This window comes from Petromyzon marinus, chromosome 7 (assembly GCF_048934315.1).
Source record: "Petromyzon marinus isolate PM22_M1 ecotype Great Lakes invasive population chromosome 7, UKy_Petmar_22M1.pri1.0, whole genome shotgun sequence".
Lineage (NCBI taxonomy): Eukaryota > Metazoa > Chordata > Hyperoartia > Petromyzontiformes > Petromyzontidae > Petromyzon > Petromyzon marinus.
In genome coordinates, this window is record NC_133673.1 from 11378364 (window position 1) to 11400458 (window position 22095).

Consider the following 22095-nt stretch of genomic DNA (forward strand, 5'->3'; position numbering starts at 1 on the left):
GTGGGCAGGCAAATGGCAGATGGATAAAAGCAAGAATGGTACACAAGGTGTTTAAGACTGTAATGTAGATGTTCATGGGTGTTGCTTTGCATGTGATCCACTGATCCATTGTGACCACAGATATTCTAAATCATGCAAGAAAAAGAATCGCTGTCAGATTCTAACATTATATTTGAAACCACAAGAGGTTTTTTTTTTGTGTTAGATCGTGTAAACATATAAATGTGTCGCTAATACCCGCCACCACCCGACACAGCCAACGAGTAAGGGTTGTCACGTAAACAGAACATGCCACAACATTTACAATCCGAGTACGACGTTTCGCCAGTAATTGCAACTAGGCGACAGCCAGATTTGTGGAGAAGTCCACCTGTTTCGTAGGTGTGGTGACCACGCTTCTGTGCTCTTGCGCAAAGTGGGGGGGGGGGATTAATGAGTCAACGTACATCATGCATGTGCATTATGCAAACACTTTGATCTTGTCCGTCCTGTCTATTGCCGTACCAACGGTAATCCCTATTCAAGTATGGTGCCCTGTATAGGCATGCATTTAAACAATGTATAATTTGATGATTCACTTCCACGCAGCACTAAGTCGGTAGCTATCCGAACAGTTAAAATTATTTTTATTTCATTCAATTTCGATAGATTCTCAAATTAGTCTTGGCCAGTAGTAGCTAGTTTTGCACAGAACTTCAATATTATCAAAATCAATTGAGTGTCCTTGTTGGCACGTGTGTTCTGCTACTGCTGACAGTTGAATTGAGGTATTTCATATTTCTCTGATGTTCTTTTAGTCTCGTGCTGATCATTCGTCCTGTTTTCCCAACATAACATTTGCCACAATTGCAGTTAATCCTGTACACACCTTCTGTTGATAGCTTCAGTAGTACATCTTTTGTACCAGATATTAATTTCTGTATTTTATGTACCATGCCAAATCTGACTCGGAGGTTTTGTTTTTCAAACATCGAGCTATTATATTAGTTTCTGCCGCAATGAACGGTATTTTGATCGTTTTAATTACTTGGGCAGTTTCAATTCTCGTGCTATTGGATTTGGCATTCAATGCCCTTTTGATTTGTACATCATTGTAACCATTCATTTGCAGCGCTTCTTTAACATGTTGAATTTCACTTTCTTAGCTCGATGAATGAGCGTCTTGATAAGAGCAGATTTCTGTGCAGGGTGATGGTGTGACTCTGCATTCAGATAGGCGTCAGTATGCGTTTTCTTTCGGTAAACGCTGTGTGTTATTTTACCATTTCGACCCTGTCCGAGCAGAATATCCAGAAATGGTTGAGTTCTGTCAACTTCCACTTCCATGGTGAAATGGATGGATGGGTTTTGCGAGTTGAGATGATTTCAAAATTCATTAAGTGTATCTTTGCTGTTAGGCCAGACCACCAATGTGTTATCCACATATCTAAACCAAGCAGAGGGGTTTAGTGTGCTTGAAGCTATTGCTTTTGTTTCAAAATTTTACATGTACAAATTCGCTATCACAGGAGACACATCGCTATCAGAGAGCTCATTGCTGTTCCTTCTTTTGTTTATAGAAGTCACCTTTCCACAAGAACTAAACGTTAGAACAGTACATTAAAGTGGAATAACAGTACCTTATTAAACACCGTAAAACATGAATATAATTATCACTTCCACTTCCACCCCCCCACCCCCCAAGTGTAATAGTATAAGCGTATATGAGAACTGTACTTATATGAGGTGTGCCTATATCCGTCTTTCACTTGAATCAGCCCTTCGTGTGGCTCGCGGTCATTACACGGCGGCTCGACCGCGGACCTCCTGCCCTCTCACCGCGCGATAGCAGCAGGATCTGGTGCTCGAGCAGCGCGCAGGTGAACAGCTGCACCACATTCTCCAGGCCCAGCAGCTCGAAGACCTCGCGCAGGCAGTAGTCGAAGAGCGGCAGCTCGTGGGGGCCGGGCCGCTGGCACACCACGGGGGGCATGTAGACGGAGGAGAAACGCAGGGAGCGGCCGAGCGGTGGCAGCGGCACCTCGTACAGGAGGTTGTACACGTAGCTCTCGAGCGGGAGGGGCGGAGGCTGGGGGGACGTCACCGCCGTGTGCAGCTGCGTCAGCGCCTTGCGGCAGGCCTGCGAATCGCGGGCCGGCCGACATTAAGGCATCGATTGTGAGCGACGTGCGATCGGCACGGTTGGCGCCAAGAGGTTAGACGTACGCGCGTACACGTTTGTGAGGGAAATGCATGAAGCAAAAAGGTCCGCGGTTCATATCCAGCTGGTGGCAAGGGATCGTGAAATACACTGGGGGGAGGGGCTTTGCCCAGCCGTGGGATATAAACATTTAAGAAAGCCTGCCTTCCTGCCATTTGATTGGCTCCGAAGAAACTGTAACGCGAGACTAATCACAGTCGAAATATTCGATGACTTAAAATACGTTGAAACTACACGTTAAAGCGGCGTATGAACACAGGTCATGCGCGCCAGCGATCCAAGCGTGGCGGTGTAGCAGCAGCGCCACCTGAACGAAGGGCATCGGCGCGATGAGGCAGATGCACTTGGACGTGAAGAGGGTGTCCCGCGAGCTGTCGTACGAGGCGCTGTGCCGCATCCTGAGCAGGGACGACGAGAGTCCGGTGGCCGAGTCGGTGTCGCCAAAGTCGCTGCTCGTGCTCTCGGCCAACGTGACGAGCGAATCCGAGCTGCAGCCGGGCGACGGGGCGCCGTAGGGGCCGCCGCTGCCTCCGCACCCGCCTCCGCCCGCCTGCTCGGCGCGGTGCATGGCGTACAGCGTCTGCATAGCCTCACGGATCGGCTCGCTGCGCACCTCCTCGAAGAAGGTGAGCGCAAAGCCGTAGGTGCGCGAGCCGTCCTCGCGGGTGATAAGGAACGAGTGGAACTCCGGGTCGCGCCTGTCGGCCTGCGTCCGGAACGACAGGCCCCGGGGCATGCACAGCTGCAGAAATGTGTGGGGGGGGGGGGGGAAGAAGAGTGAATAAAGGGTAGAAAATGAATTAAAGGTCATGTAGGACATGTATATTTTTTTTATGAGATGTCCACGATTGTGGTAATTGTGATAGCCTCTATCTGGTTTGTGCAGCACTGCCAATGCACTCACTTTATGTTTTTTGTTCTATTCATGGAGAATAAATAATTTAATACCCGGGACTGCTGCAAGTATGTAATGCAGCAGTTATTGCTAAAATAACAGTGTGTAACAATTATTTTTTGTTCCTGAGTAGTAAGTGTTATTTCCTAATTGCTTATGCCTCAAAAGTACAGGAAATGGCTATTATTCCCCACAAACTTTGCTTTTGTGACCAGGAGAGTGATATTTTGAAATTGACCCATTTGCAATGAGGAAACGGGCGAATTTGTGTATTTTTGTTCACATAAAGTCTGAAAAAAACATATTAATGAAAATAAACATGTATTTATACTCTTTGGGTCTTTCGGTAAAGTCACGTAGATAGAAAAATCATAAAATAATTTAAAAAAACCACGACGTTTCGATCACAACACAAGCAATCGTATTCAGGTGAAAAATACAGCAGGCGGACTTCTGAGGCAGGAAGAAATATAGCGAGAGAGCTACTGCAGCCAAAGGTTATCAAAGTTTCAGATGGGTACAACCCAAAAGTAAGTGGGCGGGGCTAGAGATGGAATTTGCAAGTAAATGTAAGATCGCAGAGCTAGGTATACCTCGGCTATTGTGTTGCTAGAGATTAGCATGCCAATCTGTTAATGGAACCACACGGCTACGGTGCTGAAGAAGCCATTGTATTGCTCGAGATTAGAGATTAGCATGTCAATGTGAGACGGCTCCCACAGCAGCGGCTGTGTTAATGAGAGACATTCAGCCTATTAAACAACGAGCGCCACCGCCGCATCGAGGGAAAGGGAGCAGCAGCTATGTTAGTGAGACATTTGGCCTGTTAATGTAAAGACATTTAACAAGGTAATGTAACTCAGAGACTCGGAAACAACTGTTAACATAGGCAGGTAGGATGGAAGCATCACAGACAGTTATGACTTTACCTGGTTAATAACATCCTTCCAATAACATCCTTCCATGTATTTATACTAAAGTAATACAAAAATGACGACAAATAATTTAGACACCAAGGCGCACTACCACAGGCGAGACTGGCTACAGCGGACCGAGTTCTCTGTGGGGAGGAATAACGTCAAGTGGGAGCCACTGGTGGACCCCCGGAAGGTGCTGATGCCACCACTGCACATCAAATTGGGTCTTATGAAACAATTTATCAGAGCTGTAGATAAGGAGTCGGCAGCCTTCAAGTACCTTCAAGAGTTCTTCCCTAAGCTGTCTGAGGCAAAGGTCAAAGCCGGTATCTTTGTCGGACCACAGATAAAGAATATACTGAAGTGCAATGAATTCCCCAAGAAGCTCACTAGTAAGGAGAAAGCGGCTTGGAACAGCTTTGTCGCAGTGGTTCGTAGCTTCCTGGGCAATCACAAGGTCGAAAACTATGTGGAGCTGGTTGAGACTCTCGTGAAGAACTACAGCACAATGGGCTGTAGGATGTCCCTCAAAGTCCATATCCTTGATGCTCATCTTGATCAATTCAAAGAGAACATGGGAACGTACTCGGAGGAGCAAGGCGAGCGCTTCCACCAGGATATACTGGACTTTGAACGCCGCTACCAACGAGAACATGATGGGAGGCTACATTTGGGGGCTGATTCGTGAAAGTGATTTACAGGACGAGTGCGACTTAATCTCGAAAAACTACTCACTTCTAAATCTTTCAAAGTATTTTTTGTATTACTTTAGTATAAATACATGTAAATTTTGATTCATGTGTTTTTTTTCTGACTATGTGAACGAAAAGACACAAATTCGCCCGTTTTCTCATTGAAAATAGGTACATTTCTACATATCACTGTCCTGGTTACAATAGCAAAGTTTGTGGGGCATAATAGCCATTTTCTATTCTTTTAAGGCATAAGCAAATACAAAATAACACTTACTACCCAGGAACAACAATTGTGTTACATCGTGTATTCAACATTTACATACATTTGTTGTGAGAAACGTTATAGATTATTTCTTGACTTAAAGCTTTTGTGACTGTAGGAATTCATATTCTTTGGGTTTTTCGGTAAAGTCACGTAGATAGGTTTAAAGCAAATAACAAAAACTATCTACGTGACTTTACCGAAAGACCCAAAGAATATGTTATAGATTATTGTTTGTTAATAGTTGTATTTTGACGGCTAGCCCTAGGCAGTGTTTGTGCTTCATCTACACAAGCACTGCATCACAATACGTAATAATTCATTCACGATAATTGTAAGAAACATAAAATCATGGGGCAGCTGTTGTTTCAAGCACAAACGATAGCTCACGCAAAATACAGCACTTCACTTGAAAAAAAAATAGAGAAAAAGTCAAAATGAATCAAATTATGTTGTAAAAAATGACCAACCACAATTTACCCAGCTCCAACCTTTGATGTAATTTCCTCCTTAAAATGCTGAGCACGCTGAGTAATTAATCGTGAGCACACAGCACTTGTGGGTTATGACCAGAAAACACTCTCGTGGGATGGATTTCCCACAGTCCATGAAGTGTCGTTACTGCTCAACTTCGCTTAAATAACCAGGACGAGTGCGACTTAACATGAATGTATAGAACCAGTTTTTTTTTTTAGTTATGGAGCATTTAGGATGACACGAAAGCAAACGCCTCTGAAGTTTTTTTTTTTTTGGTAAAAAGGGGAAGGTTGTGGCGGAGAGAAAATCCATTGCCATGGGCGTAACATAAATATGTATTAGCTTCCTGAAAGCACACATCCGCATACATTATTTGATACTTAGGAATTTAATTTGTGGGCCATATTGCCCCAATTGTCTGCGGCGCACAACTGGAATACAAATGCGCGTGGTTCATCAACGCATGACAGTTAATTAAATATTTACCACGTTTTAACCCCAGTGTAGCATTAGAAACAATCACAGCAATCTGCCATTTATTTCTCCGTCATAAAAGATGACGTCTACGACTAATTCAATAAACCAGACATGCTCTGGAGGAACGCATCGGAGAAATATCTTACACGATTTGATTATAAAACTGATTAAAATGAGACTAAATTGGTTTTAACAGGTTTAATTACCACAGAGCCACGCAAGCCGATTCCTCAAGAAAGATGAACAAATATTTAATGCAGAGTTGTAGGATTTAATATTAAAATCAGGGACCACACTAAATATTTTGATTATGGGAGCAGGAGGGAGACAGGTTCACAGTAAACATGGAACGCTGGGTCAATCGTTGATCCAACAGTTCCATCAACATGCCAACGTTGCCCTGATATCATATAATTACTGGGCTTTGATACGTGTATGTTTCTCAGTGCACATCCTAGAAGTCTATGCAGAACATTGCTCTGTCCACGTGTATTTTAGTACATGTATACATTTATATATTGTGGTGACACGTTCGCAGATGTGTGTTCAGCTCACTAAGATTTGTAATTCAAGTTTAACAAACTTTTAATGCACCCTATAATGTAAGCAAGGAAATACAGCCATCCTCGAGCGGCTGATAGCGTACCCCAATGCCTATTCATGCAGGTTTCGGTTTATAACGAAAAAAATCAACATGTATAAAATTAGATAAAAACACAAAGGTATGCACAAACACATTGTCCATAGTCATTGCTTTTATTGGCATCACTCACCTTCAGATATTGCATTCATAATGAAAACTGCTTTGCGCGCTGCATGTTTTGCAATGCCATTTTTTGTTTCCCGTGTTTTTTCCAGGCCTTACCATGCCAACTGCATCCTGGTCAAAGAGGTTCCATTCCACGTTGTTCGGATAATGAGCAAGGACTTTCGACTTAAACGTCCTCCGCAGTGGGCTGGCATCGAAATCTTCTCCTGCGCAAAAACAACATGAAGAGAGAGAGAGTAAACACTGCACGTGAATGTGTGTGGGTTCAATACGAGGGGACCAGTTCAGTTACGCTGTGAGATGTTATCAGCAAAGCATCAACGCACACCGCTGCTGAGCTCCTTATCCAGTGTTGACACCTGGAAAAATGCCTTTCATTGGAGAAGACAGATTCACTTGCAGTTTCCAGGCAAATAAAAGGTGGTGATGTAAAAACACTTCAATTACACTGCTAACAAGAAACGCAACACATTTATCAATAACACTGTGGCCTTAAACGGAAAAAAATAATAGGTAACATTTCTGGAAATGACCCTTCTTCATAGCACATACATATAGAGGCCAGAGAGATGACGTGGATTATATATGTCTTCTATACAAGGCAGTGCTATTGACGAATGTGCTGAGTTTTTTTATAATGATTTGGGCACCACTGCCACCACAGGAGCATCAATAAATGTTTTGTTCAATTACACGAAGCATGCCGTGCTGAAATAAATGCAAATGCATTCTCCGGGGACGGGTGGAAATTCGATAGCTTTTGCCAAACGCTACTTAAGTTTTTTTAAAACAAGTTTCTAATAAGATATTTGTCTCGTGACGATCAATTTCAGCTTCCCAAAAGCCCTCCACAACCCAGCCCTCGACTCTGACTACATGTAATCGTTTTGATTCTAGTCGGTTTTCAATAGCTATCCTCAACACACGTTTTTGTGCTGTGTTTTCCAGTTGAGTCCCTCTGACAGATGTGTGATTATGGTGGATGTTGATGATGTAGGTCACGCTGATGCACAATCCGCGATGACTTACATCAATGAGGACGTTAAACATCCCGTTGAGAGCAAAGTTATGGCAGTGGATGTGTTAGAGACCCATAACGCGGTCTCTACGCTGTTGCGCCAATCACAGAGCTGGAGGGGCGCTGAGCAACGGAAGCCTCCATTGGAGGACGAAAGGACACGTGACCGGGAGCGGAGAGCTCGGGTCTTGACACAGGAGGGAGCGTAGCCGAAGGCGGCCAGGGGATAAAGGGGGAGCGTTGAGGGGATTTGGGGCTCATATTCTTTGGGTCTTTCGGTAAAGCCACGTAGATAGATCAAATATTAAAAGAAAATAATATCACGACGTTTCGATCGCAACACAAGCAATCGTCATCAGGTGAGAAATATCGCGGGCTGCTGCGATATTTCTCACCTGATGACGATTGCTTGTGTTGCGATCGAAACGTCGTGATATTGCTATTTCTTAAAAAAAAATATATTGTTTGATCTATTTACGTGGCTTTACCGAAAGACCCAAAGAATATGAATTCCTGCAGTCACGAAAGCTTTAAGTCAAGATTCGGAGCTCGTTTGGGGATCCACTCAAGAGAACTCTGCTCTTCGCTCTTCGTGTAGGTTCGGGCGGGAAACCGTGGGTCCGTTACAAGTGTGCTACCGACCCGGTGATAGCCAACTCTCCCACACATAGTGAACAGTCTAGGACAGTATAGTCATACTTAACAATAGAACCCAGTGATCAGTAAGTTGTTTATTAAACGCATTGCCTCCACAATATAGTGTGTGTGCGCGCCTCAGTATTTACACACGCTACAGATGTCTTAATCTTAACAAACACATTTAGTGACATCCGTTGCTTGGCAAAAATAAACTTCAACTAAATTGTTTAGAAAGCCTCTGAGGGTTTATTGACCAAATCGATCACTAAAATAATGCTTTACGACTGTATAAGATGTGTGAAAATGCATTGCAAATTTAACAGGTTAATTTGTTTTCACATTCAGCGGATTGAGAAATTAACGAACATATGATGTGTGGTTTACATTTTTCTCATCTACTTATAAGTTGATAGGTGATCACCAAAATGCATTCACCGATTCGCATTCAGAGATTTGGCTCCGAGCTGGCAGTGGTCATACAAATTCTGAAACTCCATGAAAAAGATAAATACCTGCATATCACGCCGAAGTGCATATATGCAAAAGGTTTATAATCAACCGCAGCCTTATTAGAAAACAACTGCAACAGTGCTTCACAATAACCGCAATCACAGCAAATAAACCGATTCATCGTCATGCTCGGCAAGAGAATAGGAAGCGTGAATCAACGAGAATCTCTCAAGAGTCTGAAAGAACCTGATTTTCACCAACATGAAGAAAATGGAAAACAAGCCACAGACACCACTAGTTGGAAAGATGAAACGGCAAAGTAGGAACAAACTAAAACCACGGACCTGCAGCGAGCACAGGCCCAACCACCGGCAGGGAGAGAGGATGGACCCTGAAACCAACCCACGTGCGTTCGCACTCACAAAGCAGACACCGCAACGCAATGAGCGGGCACACCCGAATTTTGAAAGCAATTTACAATTACTGTACTGAATTGGTAGAATAAAAACAAATGGCATCGACAAATTGCTCGTCATTTTTTTTCCTCTCTCGTGTTTGTAAAAGTTTTGTCCAGCCCGTTGGCCAAAATGTTTTGCGTTATCGTGCAATTCGCACAAACTGCACTCACTTGCTCTTGCGATTCATTGCGCATCACGAGCGCAAACAGTCGGTTTGAGTCGACAAAATCGATGCACCGTCACGCGCCCAGCAATGGAGCGCTTTTGGGCGAGCCCTGCTTACACGTTTTTATTCTCTCTCAAAAAAACGCAGCTTGCGTTGCTTCGCTCCTGTTCGTCGTCCACACTCGACGTCACTGCTGCGCGCAAAGGTCAAGAGATGCGGAAGGTAAATTGCGAAGACGCAGAAGAGATGAGGGCTGTTGGCAGGACAGGACTGGAAGATCTGCAGAAGAGCTGGGCAGGCAGCAACAGCAGGGGCCACTGTGGGCGCTAGCTTTACCTTGAGCACCTCCCTCCCTGGAACCTGCAGCCACAGGGGCTCCGCTTTTTTCATCCTTCAGCCACTCGATCAGAGCTGTGCGACAGCACCAAGACGCACAAGTGAACAAAACGTCACAACAGAGGGCGGACTTTTGGGGAAAATGGAATCGCCTCCTTATGTCCTGCCGAGGGATGAAATTAGACCTGAAAACAAAAATCGTTAAAATGACAAAAATAAATTAATTAAAAATGCGAGCCATCGATAAAGGTCAGTCATCAAGACAATGTGTAAGAGCAGTTCAGGGTCTTTTCACCATTTGCAACATTCAACACTGCCTGGCAAGAAGAGCAGTATGATGTCAATAGAAAAGTAATTTTGCTTTCTTCACTTCGAAAATGTTTCAGACCTACATACTCTTTTTAACAAACTAGAATTCTAATATAAATATACTGACGATGGTCATACTTTTAACAGAGGTAAAAGATGCCGTAAATTAATGATCTAGTTGGCACTTGGTATTGCACTGAATTTAAATAGATAACAGGAAACAAGTTTAGATACGTGGTATAAGATCCTTTGAAATTTAACTGCACTATGTTTCATTAACAATGGAAACTACTGCGACAAATCTAAATTAGGCATTGTTAAGCAATTATGATTTAAGAGGTGAACAGGAAAATCAGATTGCATATTGATTCAATGACACGCTACCCACATAGAAATTCAGCCTTTGGTATTACAAACCAGAACTCTCCTCCAGCATTCAAAAGGTTTCAGACCTGGATTGCAAGGAAAACCCGTCTTGGACATCTGTGAAAATACTAGGCATCTGTGGAAAAACAGCTTCATAGCTCATCGGATTCCTCCAGTATAAATAAAGTTTCTGATTCTGCAGTTTTACTTTTGATAAATGTTGTACACAATGAGGCTGTGCAGGCGCTTTCACATCCACCCTTACCGAGTGTGTCCAAAGTGGTTAGTGGAAGAACTAACAAGTCTGCACATGCAATTTTACCTTACACCTGAACGTGGATACACTTGTGTAACCTTGACAAAATTAAGCACACTGCAATAAAGTTTGGCGTTAAAAGTTGCTCTTCTTTGGCGATACCCGAGACATTACAGTAGAACAGGGTATTTGCATTCCATACCAAAAATACTTTCTTGCAAAAGGGTCGTGGCACACTGGCTGTAAAAAAAAAATCACTTTCAGCAGCACTCACTTGGCCACATACGTGCAAAAGATTGCACATTGAGCCTCATCGCATGTTCGGCAAAGTGCTGGACGAAACTGCCTCCCGAGTCTCAAAACGTGGCACACACACACACGTTGCGGGGGTTTTAGGGGTCACCACTTTTCTTCTCCCCGGGGCTCATGCTGGATACAGTAAACCGGTACGCATTCAAGGCCGAGTCAACCGAGAAGCCCAGGCCAGATTCTGATACCCGGAACTCTCAAGGTGGTGACGTTGCCGCAAGTAGAGCATGGTCCACACTAGCCCCGCAGCGTAAGGTTCCAAAGCTCTTGTCGCACACCCTCAAAAAAGATAAAACAAATTTAACCACGAGACATTATGAAATATATCGATAGAACTGTAACAATATATACAAACACCCATTTAAATTTTACAACCAGGAATATTAAAACTCCAAAAATACCCTGCCTGAGAGGCATTTTATCATAATCAGCCACCAAAGTTCTCAAAGAAAGAAGAGGCAGAGAGCATGACGGTGAAAAGAGGTCATTTTAACGGGAGTGAAATTGCTAAAAACTCATGCCAAAACCGATCGGGACAGTACTTTAGTCACTGCTGATTAAATGACAGCCCAAAATGGAATTTCAGTTTTCATCTCTTACATCTAATCGCCCAGAGTCATTTATGCAGCTAAACCCCGCATCATGCAAACCGGATTTGTGGGTTTGAATTGTAAAAAAACGAATTCTCTGTGGTACAGCTCAACAAAAAACTGCATGCGATAGATTCTCTCTTTTGCCAATCAAGTGTTGCATAATAAACCTGAAATTCTGTATCGAGAACCTTTGATAATTTCCCCTTTGTTATTTATAATAGTAGAATAAGATGGGCAAACAACAAGAAGACTGAATGTGTGTTGTCCGAAAAAAATGGAAGGAACCGGAAAGAGAGGAAGACCGAAAAGAGAATGGCTTTGACGACCACATAAGAGATTGGTGCCAGAAAGATGTGCACTGCTTGAGCATTTTGGCACAAGACAGAGGAAAGTGGAAACAAATGACGAAATATGCAGTATACACCTATGGGTAATCTGCCCATGGATCGTGATAATGATGAATGAACCAAGACAAGGTCAACATCATCAGCCATGGTCAATCCACTGCTAGATGAAGGCGTCATCAAGAGCTGTCATCATCTCTCAATTCTGTGATGTAATAATCAATAATAATCCACCTTGCAACTGCACACAAACGGATTTCATCGCTCCATATCTTTAGTATATAGTGTTAAGCATTTAATTAAGTAACCGTTTGGGAGGTGTACAAAGTTACGTGTCGGCTGTAACAAAAATGTGAAGCAGCAAAAATAATTGAAGCTGTCGAGAACTATGGGGAAGCGCTACAAATGAGGCATGTTCACAGTCAAAAGTCATAAATCATAATCATACAGTGTCCATTTGAAGGTAATTAGCTATACTTTAGAAAATATGGATCAGATATCAAATTAGTCAATGGATGGACAGGTACACGAAACTGCATGTACCAGCACAATCCCAGTTGGTGAAGAAGTAAGTTTGACTTGGTACGTGTTGACACCATGGTATTTTATTCATGAGAATTTCTCCATTATTGGGAAAGGTGGATTTTATATTTCCTATCTGAATTCCAATCCTAATTGGTTGACATTTATACCCACGATATAAGGCACTTTATGATTATACCAATTGATTACGCGCATCTGTAAAGTATCTGAAATATACATCCGAAATCATGGAACTGCCCTCTTTGGCTGTTACTAAGGCCCTCTTACAAGGTCAGATCATTGCGAAGTTTCCTTGGCCGGTGTCTCAAAAAAGGCAGACACCTTTATAAGACTTCTGGAACTGCTGCCACCTCCCCCTAAAGTTAGTATTCCCTCCCACCCTCTAATAAAATGCTGGTGTGTGCACTAAATCGGTTAATAAAAAGTGGAAGGAGAAACACATTAGGAGAAGTGTTATTACAGCGTATTATCATCCCATTATTCTGGTGGTAATAAAAAAAGGCTTCATGTCTGCATTCTTCGGGGTACAACACAAATGCCAAGTGGCAATTTAACAGAAGCAATAATGGTGTGACAATAGCTCGGCTTATTCCTGTCCTATTGCAAAATCCTCCACGCTACGTTCTAAACTCTAAGCAGATCACGTCTGTACTGCTCCTATTTAAATACTGCAATTTCAACAGTTAAAACAAACCCTCTCCCTCAGACGTGTCTCAAAGGACCACACAGAGGGTGGTTCACACTTCAAACCCGTATCCCGGACCAATGCAGGATGCAACAGGATGCGACGATCTGTGTGAGCTGCCGAGCTGTTGTGATGCAGGGGTCATCACACCCCGAAATCGCAAATTCACTCGCCGCTTCCTCTGGTTTTAAATAGCCCTGGCTTTTCCCCCTGCGATTGCAGCAGTTCCCCCAATAGCTGATATTGGCCATCAACTGGGAATGCGAGTCCACTTATCTCGGAGACGTAGCTCCGCATACCTGCTTGCTTCTTCATTTATAAGCCAGACAATTTCTCCCCGCAACTCTTATTCATTTACAAAAGCATATCTCTGTGCCTATGTGTGTGTGTGTCTCTCTCTGTTTGTCTCTGTGTGAGTCTCTCTCTGCTTGTGTGTCTGTCTGTTTGTCTCCGTGTCTATGTTTTGTATCGCTCTCAAATTTAGCAATCTTTGGAAGAACGTAATCAACCAGGTGGGGTGTTGACTGTTTTGTTGGCCGACACTCTGTGTTGTATTGCGTTATATTTCCAAGTTTACTATATTTCTCTTTGGTTCTTTTGGTAGAGTCACGTAGAAAGAGAAAATAATAAATCAAATAATAGCATACGACGTTTCCATTGCAACACAATCAATCATCATCAGGTACAAATGAAAGAGAAAACAAACCTAGTAAACTTAGAAATATAATGCAATACCACAGAGAGGCGGCTAACATAACAGTAATTTCTCTACCCCCCCTCTCTCTCTGCCCCCCTTTCTCTATTTAAGGCCTCGACACAGAGGCGTTGTTTCTCTGTGTGCCTATGTGTGTGTCTCTCTCTCTGTGTCTCCGTGTCTGTGTTTTGTCTCTCTCTCAAATTTAGCAATCTTTGGAAGAACGTAATCAACCAGGTGGGGTGTTGACTGCTATGTTAGCCGACTCTCTGTGTTGTATTGCATTATATTTCCAAGTCTATTAGGTTTGCTTTCTCTTTCATTTGTACCTGATGATGGTTGCTTGTGTTGCAATCAAAACGTCGTATTCTATTATTTGATTAAATTTATTTCTACGTGACTTTACCGAAAGAACCAAAGAGTAATTCCTGCAGTCACGAAAGCTTCGAATCTAGTTTATTTAACTTCAAACCAGCTCTGGTTGAAATTAATCCCTGGAAGCTGCACTATAATGGATAACACATTGAAGTGTTTATTAATTTGTTAATTTCACCAATGCTCAATGTAAAATCAATCACATGTGATTATTGTACTGTGTTTACAATCGCGATAACAAAACATAATTATTTATCAAATGTCATGCCCAATGATGTATGGCAATGTTTTCGTGATTCTGTTTGTATGGAAACTGAATTACCTCGAGAAAAGCCAGGCATATGAAGAGCACTCAAAATCCCATGCAGATATTGAACAAACCTACCTGCTGTACTACCTAATACAGGAATATAATTGGCAAGCAGGTGGGTGGGTGAGTCACACAGATTATACATTATTCATCTCGCCGATTTTAGCTGAACCCGGGATCCCGAATAAACCGCGCACATAAACGCGGCGACCCACCTGGCGCGGATCATTCTGTTGTCGTGTCGTCCAAGCGCAGTGGCGAGGACGAATGCGCAGAAGAAAAACAACGTTGAAACTTTTATAAGCACATCGTGTAGAGCTCGTCGAGAGGAATAGATTGCCGTATCGTTCGCCTTCCAACAAACATAAAATGACGTCGCAACGCAGTTCCTGCAAAAGCCGGGGGCTTATGGGACCCCGCCATCAGGTTCATCTCGCCGATTTACCAAATCACCTCCAAATCGCTGGCTTACAGATGTGCTCCACTCCGCCTTAATTCATATTCATCATCAGCCATGATCTATCCACTGCAGGATGAAATCTTCCCCCTTGATGTCACCATTGCTCACAGTCTTACCAGGTAACAATTCTTCCAGATCCTCCACACAAGCCAGTATCATTGCTCCATTTCCACAGCGCAGATATGTATGCCTGGGCATGGTTCCCTCCCCCAATCCCCCCTCACCATTTATTCTTGCAGTAAATTGTTTAATATCGATAGTCTGTGCTAAACCTTCCCTGGACATCAAATCTGATTAATTGAAAGTAGGCATTATAAATCTCAAGAATTCAGACAAATACATATTTCAGAATTGCATTTTCATAGGTGTGCAGAACGCATTATTTATGAGAATAAAAAACAAAGCAGGTTTACCACCGACTTATTAATAATACATCCGACACGCGCTCCCGCCCCCCCCCCCAAGGCCGTGTGCGCTCTCAGTGTGCGAAGCTTCTAACACAGTAGGTCTGATGAGCTGAGACTGCACTTAAAAAGATATGGAATGTATTTGGGGTTTTATCCACCCTGTGATTTGCATACAACCTATATCCCTCGTTATACCTTGAATTTGGCGCCAAAATCCCACAGCCATTCTTACTGCGCCATTTTAAATGTAATGGCCCATTCTAGCCACAACTCACTAAATCACTGCTTTCATTTCAATTCACAAAGTGGACAGACTTACGAGACTACAAATTTATCGAGCATTAGGACAGGGTGATTATTCATAGGCACTAATAGTATCCGCTCTTAACGGTGCATCAATAGCAGCACGGTCTTTGTTGTTGCTACTGTGGATTCGTAATCTCATTTTTGTGCAGTTGGGAAAACACACACACACACAGCAGCTCAACTGATTCCTGCGTGGTAAAATGGTTGCTGTACAATACACACGTAGAAACGAGTAAACTATTGGGAAAATATATTTTTTGCTAGCATACACGCCAAAAGGTGTCTGTAAAAAAATATATATTTTCGCTGTGATATGCAAATCCTGCTGGGCCCACAAGCCAGGCCAGGTGTGGCACACGTTTGGTTACAGCGCTTAGCTAATGCTGCAATACCATCCACTTCCACGGTATTACCAAGCGGTGCCGAGAAGATTTAATGTTTCATCAAGGAAGGTCAGAGCTCTCTCCCTTCTGCCACAAGGATGGGAGGTCCGGCAAAGAAAATCAATTTCACGCAGAAATCCCATTCGGGGAGAGCTCTTCATTGCCCAGCCATCCCCGATAAAGAGGCAGCGGTCAAAAACACAGACACATCAAGAGGCCTCAAAGGGCCGAAAAAAGGTCGTGATTTCGCTTATTTCAAAGGTTATCGTGTTTAATTATTGACAAAAAAATTAATGCATGCATATGAAGCAAATAATTACTATGCGTGATCCCCCCCCCCCATCGCGTTATTTATTCCATTGCACTACCCATAGTTATTTGAGATGCAGCATCAGGAAATGGAGATGAGACACACGATCCAGCGGCAGAGTCGCGCGGCCACTCTAAACAGGAGGCCTGGGGAGTGATCGCGGCTCACTGGGGAGGGCCCAAGGAAATAATGGAGACCGCTCTGCGGGGAATCCAACTGCAGTTCTCATTAATTAGCACCACGAGGCTACAGGCCAATCATTAATGGATGACACCAGAAAGTTCCCAGTTCAAAGGGTACGTTTTATTTTCTAATCCATCTCCCTTCATTACTTTCCACATGCTGCAGGGGGTCAATATAAACATTTTACAGATGCTTTTTTTTTGCGGAGACATGAAATATGTCATGCAAAACGATTATCAATTCCGAGAGTGAAAAGGAGACCAAAACGAAAACAAATGTACAAAAGCTGCTATTCTCTTTATGTTTCAGGACATTTTTCATAATCAATGTACACAATACTCATCCCATGACTCAAGGACATGAACATATTGGCACAGTTGCAATAGCCCCCAACACCTAGTGACCCATAAACACAAGCCCCTGCCAAGTCAGACTGCCGAAAGGTTCCAGTTCATCCCAGTATTGTACGGTCATTTCAGAACACCAAAGGGCTAAAAAAAAAAAGCGTACATTTTTTGCTGTGCAGGTCGACACACCACATTACCACAAAAGGTGATCTATATTTAACTTGTCTATGGCGAGCTTATTGTTGGGCCACCTTTAAAACCAGATTAACTTCTTATACAGTAGGTAACTGGCGTTTTCAGTCCTCCAACATGTCGCCTCGTTCCTGTGTTAGTAATAATTTAGGGGCCTCTGTCAATTGGCTGCTGAATGAAGGCCTCCCCAACACTGTGCTGGTCAAGACGTTTGTTGGAACCGTATTTGCCCCACGCTGGTCAGTGCAGGTTGGCGATGGAGCAGCAAAGTACCGGTTCAGATATCACTCGCCACAGATGATATCCACAGCAGGGATTTAATCTCAGGTTGTTGGGTTCAGAGTGCAGTGTGCAGACCACTGAACCACTGCTTCACCCCCCCCCCCTCCAAAAATGTCCGAGCGATCACAACTGCCTTTTAAAAATGCCAGTTGCTAGAGGCCAGCAGTGACTGTTCAGCAGTTATTTACATCAGCTGGGAAATAATGCACAGTCCAATAAAGCACAGAAAATGATTCTGGGCTTGGTACGTGGACACAATTTGACCAAACTGCCATCAGTCAAGACTCAGTTCATGACCTTGAGCTGGACTAAATTTGCATCCAGCTATTGGCTTTGCTTCACAATCTAGAATAAGCCATCGGGGAGCCACTTAATACAATAATGCACTATTTATTGGGTGCGTAAAATGCAAAAAGCATCTTTAGACATTTTTACGAACAAATTAACAAAGGACTTCCAATAAAAACTCATCCAGATAAGGTATCTAATGGTCCACTATAACCATGGTAAATACTGCTGATGAATGCTGCCAGACATTTTGCACATCACTTGTCAAACCGTGCACCGACGCATTTTGTTTAAGTGTCGGTTTTTTTCCACAATTGTGCCCTCTGATGACTTCCCGACCGGGGGTTATGAGAGAGGACTGTCAATTAAATGCGGTCCTCCAGGGTGCCTGGAATTCACGGTGTACTGTGCAGACAAGACCTCAGACTTGATCACCACAACTTAGTTTCTTGATCAAGCGGTGTAGCGTCTATCACTTCAGAATTCCTTGCTGACAATAAATATGGATTTACGTATGTAACATAGCATCTTAGGAATCAGATAAATATCATACAATGATGACATCACCTTCACTTTATTTAAGAACGAAACAGGAAGACGTCTTCGCAATTCTGGCTAATCACCTGATGAGCCTGGTTGTAATCACCAGCGGAACGTTGTACAGCGATACCTTTACTTTTGTCCACTTGAATTTCGTCGCTTTGCTCTTTCGGCCGTTTTCAATTATAACCACATTTTAAATTTCGTCCACGCGCTTTCCTCTTTCGTCCTATTTCATCCCAAACCTTCCACGACGTTCAAGCCACGCGCCATCTTTTTCGTTCAGTCTTTGAATAAAAGTCGTTCAGTGAGCATCTCTTATATTTGTGTATATTCACATATTTATACTGTACTTATTTCTGTGATTATATTGTAAGCAATTCATAGTTATTTTTGTGATAACAGTATAATACTACAGTGTTCATAGTTATTTTCGTGATGATAAAAAAACGTGTACAGTATTCATATTGTGCTTATTTTTGTGATTACTGTAAAATTCTTATTTTTGTGCTTTAATATATTCATATTCGGTCCTAAGTGTGGTGATAGTAAAGCTAAAAGAACCCATAAGGTTCTCAATTTGCAAGAAAAGCCTACCATAATCAAACTTAATGAGCAGGGCGAAATAAAGGCTCTGCTTTGACATTCGTCCAATTTTGACATTCGTCTATGCTCTGGTCCCTAACCGGACGAAAGTTCAAGGTATTCCTTCCTGTACTCGAATTGTAAATGTTGTGGGTTTATTCTCCAACACGCAGGTGTACTGAAGTAGTAACTAATTGGCATATTTTGTTTATACGTTACAAACCTTACTAATTGGCTGTGTCGGGTGGTGGCGGGTTTAACAACACATTTATATTGAAGGCGACCTAACCCAAAATAAACCTTTTTATTACGGATAAATATCAGTCACCCCATTCCTTAATTCTCACAAATGGCAAATATTGCCTGATATTTGTGAGATTGATATTATATCTTCAAACTGTTACAGAATTTAAAGGTATTATTACTGTTAAGCATAATTTGTTAGCTCAGGTCTGGTACTGCGGCATTATGGAATATGTATAAGCATATGCGTAAAGGTTTTTTCTTATATTTGCTTGACCATTATAGTAAAATGTTTTTTTTTTGCGAACTAGTAACAGTCTATACAATAGGGAATATTATCTATAATTTATTTGTTCTATAAACAAATTGCTTACTCAGCTATTTTAATTTGAACTTTGACATTTTGATGAATCAACATGACTCTGTGCCCGGCACACGTAAGCTATACCTGCTTGCATAGCAATGCTATCTTTTGCCAGAAAACAGTCGCTTATATATGAAAGAGTACATTTGCACAGCCGTGTTTGTTAAACCTTGGACACATAAGATAATGTACAAAAGAAAATAAATGTTCAGTTTAAAAGAGATAGTGATTATTTTTGAAAATAGAAACGTTAAGTGATACTGGTCCCGAATAAACAATGGAAAGCTACGTAATCCATCGTCCGATCAACGTCATTAATTCCAATCCGTCACAGCAAGAACGTGTACACGGCTGCTAAAGGTTTAGTGATTACGGTGATTGTAAAGGTGGTGGCGTGGAACCAATTTGTCACCTTTGTACGCCCCCCACCACTCCCCAGCACAAAACAACCCGAATCTTGCAAACGGTAAGCAGGAAATAGATGGCGGTTCATCGCCTTTGGTCCTGTATGCTGTGCACATCTCATTAGCAGCACTAATGGACTTATGTGCATTAGCATAAACTGGTTCATTTAAGTACAAAATCTCCTACGGGCGCGGCGCAACAATGAATCCTGATGGCTCTCATACGAATCTTCTTCTCAAATAGCGCCGCAATATTCGGTGGGGATAATTTAATCCGCGGCACTGAAAGTCCGTGGGCAATCGCGATTCGAATGTAATAACAAATGTGAAACGTGAATCACTTTAACTTAAACAATGTTCAACGGCATTCGCAATACTGTAATGTAACAGGATAATGGCCCGAGATTTTAGAACATTTACATAACGCGTAGTGTTGCAAATCTCAGTGGGTGTTTAGGGACACATATTCCCAGCCATAAAATTCACACTTTCGTGCCAAGCACAAAGAAATGCATAAACATGATATACGCCAGAGAGACAAAAATAATTCATAATAAATATGTTTTGGTTAGATCGCGTAAGTATGTGTTGTAACCCTCCACCACCCAACACAGCCAGTAAGGTTTGTCACGTGAACAATTAGTGACTAATTCAGCCCACCGGTGTGTTGGAGAGTAAATCCACAACATTTACTGTTTGAGTAGGACGTTTTGCTGCTAATTACATTCAGCATCATCGGGCGATTTGCCAAACTACGAATCATTTATAGTTATGCGATCTAACCCAAAAACCTTTATTAAGAATATTGTTCGCGAAAGCCTACGTGTTAAACCGAGGGAAGAACACGTACGGTCATTTCCGTGTGTGTCGTCCCAGTGGCAGCAGGTGAAGACACCCTTAAATAAGATCCTCTTGAGCACCACTCAAGGATCTTAACTCTCCAAAGTGACCTTTGGCTGCGATTTAGCCAACTCACCTCGGCACAACAAACTGCAGTGGGATTTCCCACGACCAGCCAACCGGCCAATGCCACGCGCACAAAACGGCTGTGTGTCAAAAGGCACTCGTGACCCATTTTTTTTTTAGAATTTCCACACCGCCAACATGCATGCATGCATGAATGCGGGTTGCAAAAATTACGAAATGCCTGGTAAGTTTTCAAGTATGTCAAAGTGACGTGTGCGCGAAACTGAGACGATGTGTACCTTTACGGTTTTTTTATTGGTTACACGTAAATTCAAGGTTCACGTGATGCGTTTTTGTTTCATTCGCATTTACGAAGTCATTGAATTGTTAAGACAACATTTTTTAATATTTTACGATTCTCTTGTCAATCTACTGCTGGAAAAAGGACTTATAATTATTAATGTCATAACTATGTACACGTTGATTTCACCTGCATTATATAAAACAGTGGTATAACAGAGCCTTCTAAAAAATTACGTTTTGCAACTAAAGAGCATGAAGTTTATTCAGCTATTTTACAAATCTAGTGCTGGATGAAGGCCTCTGCACGCCATGTTGGAAAGGGGGGGGGGCTATTTAGCCATACTTCACCACTCTGGTCAGTGTGGAATGGTGACTGGATAGCCCCCCGTCACTGATGTTTGCAGTGACTCGTAATCAAAATCAAGCCACCATGTACAAAGTGCAGTGTGCGGACCACTGACCTACAGTTCCACAGGTTTTGATGATGATGATTATTATTTAAATCCACTCGGAGACACTTCAACATTTTGTCTTGAGAGCCACACAAGTGTGTACACTGCGGAAGCCAAAAACGGGACTCTAAATGAAAAAGTAATGGCTTGGATAGTGTCGAGTGCGAATGACTGGGTGGGGAAACAAGCATTAAAATATTAATGCCTTAATACAATTAAGGCATTTAATTCCCTAAAAATGCGTTTAAGCGGGATCCCTTAAAATTAGCATGCAATTTCACAGAAGCCAACTGCGCACAAATACACATTTTATTTATATTTGGATTAACTTCAAGTAGCCGTAGGTCTTTTTTCTTTAAACGAGCTTACTACATTTTAATTTTACAACAGCTTGTTGTTTTGACTGTTGTCTTGAGACCCGAGTATGTTGTTGTGTTGTTTGATGGTTGACAGTAGCGCCACAAGCGATAACGTTTATTGATCATTAAACGCAAGAATGGTGTCACCGGAGGAAACATTGAGACAACTTGACCATCTGCTTCCTGTGGGCCATAAGAAATCCCCGCGCACTTCAAACAAGTCCTGTATTTCACGTGT

At 42.5% G+C, this 22095-nt stretch overlaps 1 protein-coding gene across 5 annotated transcripts in view; it reads right to left on the reverse strand.

The window, feature by feature from the left end:
• LOC116939969 (DENN domain-containing protein 5B-like) overlaps window positions 1–22095 on the reverse strand; it is a 54292-nt gene that overhangs the window by 21064 nt on the left and 11133 nt on the right. For 3 of the 5 annotated variants that reach the window (XM_032949083.2, XM_032949082.2, XM_032949084.2), the window contains exons 2-5: window positions 9760–9834; window positions 6789–6898; window positions 2508–2942; window positions 1819–2119 (exon numbers count right to left, since the gene is read on the reverse strand). In XM_032949083.2, coding sequence (XP_032804974.1) covers window positions 1819–2119; window positions 2508–2942; window positions 6789–6898; window positions 9760–9834 — 921 coding nt within the window. The remainder of the gene's footprint in view (window positions 1–1818; window positions 2120–2507; window positions 2943–6788; window positions 6899–9759; window positions 9835–22095) is intronic. The other 2 variants (XM_032949086.2, XM_032949087.2) reach the window with 1 other exon arrangement.